This window comes from Microtus ochrogaster, linkage group LG9, assembly GCF_000317375.1.
Source record: "Microtus ochrogaster isolate Prairie Vole_2 linkage group LG9, MicOch1.0, whole genome shotgun sequence".
Classification (NCBI taxonomy): domain Eukaryota; kingdom Metazoa; phylum Chordata; class Mammalia; order Rodentia; family Cricetidae; genus Microtus; species Microtus ochrogaster.
The window spans coordinates 31,894,279-31,900,300 of NC_022034.1; the positions used below are offsets into that span (position 1 = coordinate 31,894,279).

At 39.1% G+C, this 6,022-nt stretch overlaps 1 protein-coding gene across 8 annotated transcripts in view; it reads right to left on the reverse strand.

Annotated features, from left to right (window-relative positions):
• Positions 1-6,022, reverse strand: part of Fam184a (family with sequence similarity 184 member A) — a 121,870-nt gene that overhangs the window by 43,213 nt on the left and 72,635 nt on the right. For all 8 annotated transcript variants that reach the window (XM_013352424.2, XM_013352422.2, XM_013352423.2 and 5 more), the window contains exons 7-9: positions 4,103-4,264; positions 1,582-1,703; positions 980-1,130 (exon numbers count right to left, since the gene is read on the reverse strand). In XM_013352424.2, the coding sequence (XP_013207878.1) occupies positions 980-1,130; positions 1,582-1,703; positions 4,103-4,264 (435 nt within the window). The remainder of the gene's footprint in view (positions 1-979; positions 1,131-1,581; positions 1,704-4,102; positions 4,265-6,022) is intronic.

Here is a 6,022-nt window from a genome sequence, read left to right on the forward strand (position 1 = left end):
ACACATCCTCTCCCTCCCTCTTCCCCTCCCTCTCCCTCTACCTTTTCAGAGCTTCATTACAAATTATAGAAACCAGACACAGATGGGCAGGCCTCAAGCACTTCTAAGAGGGCAATGCATGTTTCTGTATATATAACGATCACCTTATAGAAAGCCTATTTTGAATTCTATTTTGAAACTCTTCACCGTCATAAACAAAAATTAAAAGATTAAGATATCAATAGATTTTCAGCACTAAATTAGGAGTTGTTTCATGCCTAAGTTCTGCCCTTGCTTGGTTATATACACAATAAAGTCTATTTAATTACAGTTTGTCGTCTGCCCTTGCTTGGTGGTGCACACAGTCAGGTCTTTTAGTTCCTGGTTTACCAGGATCTCCCTTACTTGGTGGTGCACACAGTCAGGCCTTTCAGTTACTGGTTTACCAGTATAAAAAGTTCATAAAGTTCCAGGTTGTGTACATAAGTGAAATGGACAAACTATTTTAATGAAAGTTATTCGTGTTCTGAAAATAAGATAGCTCTAGAAATACCACCTTTGTCTATGCCACACTCTTCCACGACTTCAGTCATAAACCCACAACAGAGACAAGCACAACTGCTCACTTGGGTAAATGTTTTCAGGGAATCAGGACACTGCTAATAAACATCTTCTGTTGCCCAGATGGCATCTTAGGGTTAGAAACAAAATGATTTTACAGTTTCAAAAACTAGCTGACCTTCCCAAGTAAAGTTGATCTATTCAGCTCAAATCAAAAACTAAAAAATTATGAAATTTTCTCAGAACTTAGGGTCACACACGCAATACATTTCTTAGTACAATGTTTCATATGACTATGTCTGTGTGGTTTTACACATTTAAAATGTTTAAGTTTGCCCTATGGAAAACAAAACACAGTGAACTGACACGCAGTAGGTTTGTTTAGCCGACCGGAGAGTGCCAAGGAGGCGAACGTCCATGGCTGCAGACTGTAATCTACCTGGTTTAGAAGGTCTTCCACCTTCTTCTGCCAAGAATCCCTGGCAGCAGTTTTCTCTCGCTCTTTCAGCTGGAGCAGTTGGGACATCGCAGACTTCTTGTCCTCTTCGTGTTGAAGCCTTAGCTCCTGGCGAAGTTTGGAGCACTCTTGTCTGTAACAAACACAGGCATTTGCTTATAAAGAGAGTCCCTGCCCTTGATCAACATTCTCTAGTGGTTCACGGGGGTTTCTAAAAGCTCATTTGACTCTCATCTCTGCGAGTCTGTGTCATCAGGCTGTCTTTCAGGAAACCGGTAACCTAACCACAAGACCACTTATCAATCTACCATTGGCAGAATAGGCATGAGAATAAATGAGTCTTCTAATTTCAGAAGACTGAAATACGCAGAGAACTATCCTGCATATATATATTTTCAAGAAAATTAAATTTAAAGAGTAAATTTGAATTCAAACAAACAAAAAAAGTCCTGTATTTTCCCTGCATTTAATCATGAGAAAAATTAACCTAAAACACCCTAGTACATCTGTAATGAGGAGCCTACAACAGGGGACACTTCCCTCTCCTCTGTCCCGGTAAAACTGCATTGAAGAGCCCCGGGTACCTGAGATTTTCAGTCCACTTTATCTCTAGGTCATGGGCCATCCTGTCCACCCTCAGCTTCTCTTCTTCCTTCATGGCAGCAAGTGTTTGTTCATGCTGGTGCCTCTCTTGTTCTAGCTCAGCCTGCGGAACAAAAACATGAATGAGGTCTGATTTCCACAAGCCCAGGCACTGCTGCCGCAGGAGAGCACACGGATGCAGACCTTACAGGAGCCGTTGATAACGCTAGCTAGGAGAACTAGTCAAGACACTTCCACTGAATAGGCAGAACACATCCTATATTTTAATTGTTCTTTCCTCATTTTTAAAATCAAAGCTTATATTATTTAAACAGTTTAAACTTATATAATTAAAGCTATTTTTTAGCCAGGAACATACATCATATAGCCATGTTCCTCATTCCTGAAGTTAATTCGCATCCATATTCAAAACCAGGTCAGTTGTCTAAAGCCTAATCATTACATCGTATACCATTAATATGATTAAGGAATTACGAGGAATTTAAGTTTACTGGATATTTTCTTATGTAACTTAAGCCACAGGCCATGAGCTTAATGCTCAGATACTGACATGATACACAGGAAATCCCTGCGGATTGATTCCCTGGAGCTGGGGCTTAGCGGTGACCACCTGACAAAACCCCGCAACTACAGACCACTGTCAGTGCTGTGGCTGCTCACTGGGACGAGATGGTCGGTGGCAACCTATCCTTCGTCACTGTGATGGGCATTTCTGGACACCTCTCTGGCTGACAGTACAGGATAGACAGTTTTAAAAGTTGTATTCAGATTAATGACAAAAAAAGTCAATATTGAAATTCCCTTTCAACACGGCTCACTTAGCCAGCAAAAGGTAACTACTAGAACCTGAATTCAGGTACTGTTCTGGAATACTGCTCAGTCTCTAGGGACCATTTTTTCCCACAGAAGGTAATATTAAATAGCAGAGAATTTCTTAAAGTATTTCTTATTTAAAGAAATTCTGCATTAATATTTATTTTTAATTATGTGTGTGGGCACATGAATTCAGATGCCCTCATAGGTATCAGATCCCCTGAGGCTGCAGTTATAGGATGAAATACACCAAAATTAGGAATGGGGTGTATATCAAGATGAGGTACCATATAAATACACACACATACACACACACACACACAAATACACACACACGCCATGTGTGACTTTCAACGCAAAAGGTTTACCAATTTAAAATACCTTCTTCCTTTTACTTTTGCCAACGTACAAAACGCCTCTTAATATGAATTAGCCATTCTATTCAGCCTTATGTGGACGACTGCTACCACTGATATTATATGTAATGCTTGGCATCGCATACATTAACTATATTGAATATTACAGTAACTCTAAATCCAGACTTACTCTTCATTATATTACCACTGTTGTATCATATAGCCACTAGAGAAAGGTAAACAGAAGCCATCTATCTGAAAATGATTCAAAAATGAAATGCAATTGATATTCAAAGTACACTCAATTATTCCCTAGATAAAACATGAATAGAATCATATACACACAGTATAGATGGTGCATCAGGTACATACACCTTGGAGTGTCACCAGTTTTAAGCTAAAAGCTAATATTATTACTAAAACCAATACCGAGTGTTTACAGTTTGTTGAGCACTGTACGGTACACAGCTTATCTTTTTAATTATTATAACTATGATATGAAAAGTATTATTATGCTGCTCTATGCCTTACTGAAATGTCAAGGAGGAAATGTATCTCTGCCCACAGTGACACAGTAAATGGTAGACACAGAATTCACAGGACAGACCAGACCCGCCTGACTCTGGAGCCCACATTCCAGATCATCACACAGAGAGGATATGAAAAACCCTCATCTAGAGTCTGCCCAATTTTATAGGTCCTGAAACTCTGCTATTCTTTCCAGGAGAGGGAGGGGAAAGGCAGGGCTTTCCGCAACCTGTAAGTCACAGAGAACTCTTGTTTGCTATACTTGAAAGTTCCAGCTTTAACCAGGAAAAAACCTTACACGCACTAATTATCCTGGATTTAACTGTGTCCGTAAAAAGCCTCCCTGAAATCTCAGCCCTTACACTCTGTCTGCCTCAGGATGCAAACTTATTTGGAAAGAGCGCCCATGCAGTTTTATTTGCTTGAAATGAGTCGACATGGGAGCAACTGAGCCCTTCCTTAATCCAGTATGACTAGCACACTTCTAAGATGATAATGTGGAGACAGGAGGAGACAGAAATGATTTTACTAAATGTGGGACACTCTCTGGGGCTACAACAAGCTGCAAGAAAGGGAAAGGTTCCCTCTTAGAGACAAAAGAATTCATCGTAGGTTTCCAGCTCTAGAACAAAGAGATGACCCATTTCAGTTGGGCTCACGTCACAGCATTTGTTACTTTTTAGTGGGGTTCCTGGGAACTAATATACTAATTATATACAAGGGTGCTTACATAGGCTTTAAGCAAAGCAGTCCAGATATATTTTCATATTTAGACATTTAGATTACAGTAGAAATAAGCAATTACCTCAACATTTAATAGGGCCTCCTTGGTCTCCTTTAGCCTGCCTTTTGTCAGGTCCAGTTCACTCTGAAGCCTCTCTTGGGAGTCCTGAAGACTAGCAATGAGTCCTTCAGCTGAGCCAAGACCTTGTTCACTTTTCCTTACCAGATCTTGGAGGCGACCAATCTATGAGTGAACAGAGTATTTTTAATACGTCATACAAGGTAGACCAGTGCCAGTCTCACAGTTTGAAGAGTTTTTCCTTATTTTTGACTTGATTAAATGGGATCCCTTCTTCATGAATTTGGAAGAACCACTTAGCCATGATAATCTTTACCATCTGTCATTTTTGTTTTGTTTTGTTTTAAAAAGACTTCCATGACTACAGTTTCCACTTTCTAGGACCATAACTCAAGGACATAGGCACAACTTCCCTTGTGTTCTTGGTTTAAAGAAAATTCCTGGTCATATCAGATAATAAAATGCCTATAAAAGGAGCTGACGCAAGATAAAGATTACATTAAAGATAAAAATAAACTGTTTCAAAGCTTTCTTTAAAATTTAACCATCTATATATCACAAGTCAAGTCTTCATGCATTTGGGTCAGTATTGGCAAGCTCTTAAATATATCTAGAGAACCAATTGTTTTTCGTGTTTCCATGCAGAAGTCACCTTAGGAAAGAAACTTTTGCGTTGGAACCAGAGAAAATGGACAATTTGTTGACTAAATTAACACAAATCCTTTAATTATGAGCCAAAATCAAAGAATGAAATACTTTAAGAAAATGCTATGAAGTAAAAAAATGGACAAGATTTCTTTAAAATACATGCATATTTTTCCTGGAAAATATTCTTACAATTAACATTTTCAAAGGAAAACACAAAACCTGCCCCTCAGCTTCCTTGGCGGCACGCTTTCTTCTCAGCTCTTTCTGTTCTTTCTGTGCAGGCGTCTCCATGCGCATGTGCTAAATGAGTCTGGAGGTAGGTGTGAGCGATTCTGCTATCTGGTCAGTGTCTCTAAATGGTCAGAAACTTTGTAAAATGATTTAAGAAGACCCCCACTTTCTGTGTTCTATCATATATTCATAGCTAAAGAATTCAAAAATTCTCTGAACCTAATGCCTGTCTAGACACATGGTGGACTGTTTTCTTTTGTGGTTATAACTGGTCTAGTAAATTGTTTAGGTGCTTTGAGTCATTTTAAAAATACAAATTTTCATAAAAATATACCCTCTTTCCTGATTTTTAAAGGCTAATGAATGCTCATTTATAGCATCTACTTACAGTGGTCTAAAACTTTACCAGCCACTATTTTAATATCCACATTTTGTATTCTATATTTCATACTGTGTCTTTTCAACCTTTTGTGTTGATCTGGCTTGTCAATAATTCTGCATGGAGGTGGTAAATGAATGTAAGAAAGTTAGTAGTAACAGCTGTGATATCATTGAACTTAGGAGAAAGTCTAGCCTCAAGTCCAGGAGAAATAATCCCCATTCTGTGGTATTACATTAATAACTACATAATATAGAGAAAGATAGTAACTAGAAAAGATATAAGGGACAATCCATATGGAAAGAACAGAGCCAGGCATGGTGGGCTATGCTTACAATTATAGTATCTGTATGGTTCAAGGCCGTCCCAAGCTACCTAGTGAGGTAAAGCTAGTTTGGGCACTGTGATAAGATAATGGCTTTTTTTTTTAAAGAAAGGTTGGAGAGATGGCTCAGCAGTTAAAAGCACGTGCTGTTCGAGGCTATAGTGTCAATTACCAGCATCCACTAGGCGGCTCACAATTGTCTGTAACACCAGTTTCAAGGTGCTACCTGACACCCTCATCCACTTCTGCCTTCCAGGTGTCAGGCACACATGGTACAGAGAAACATCCAGTAGGACACCCATACACACACACACACACACACACACACACACACACACAC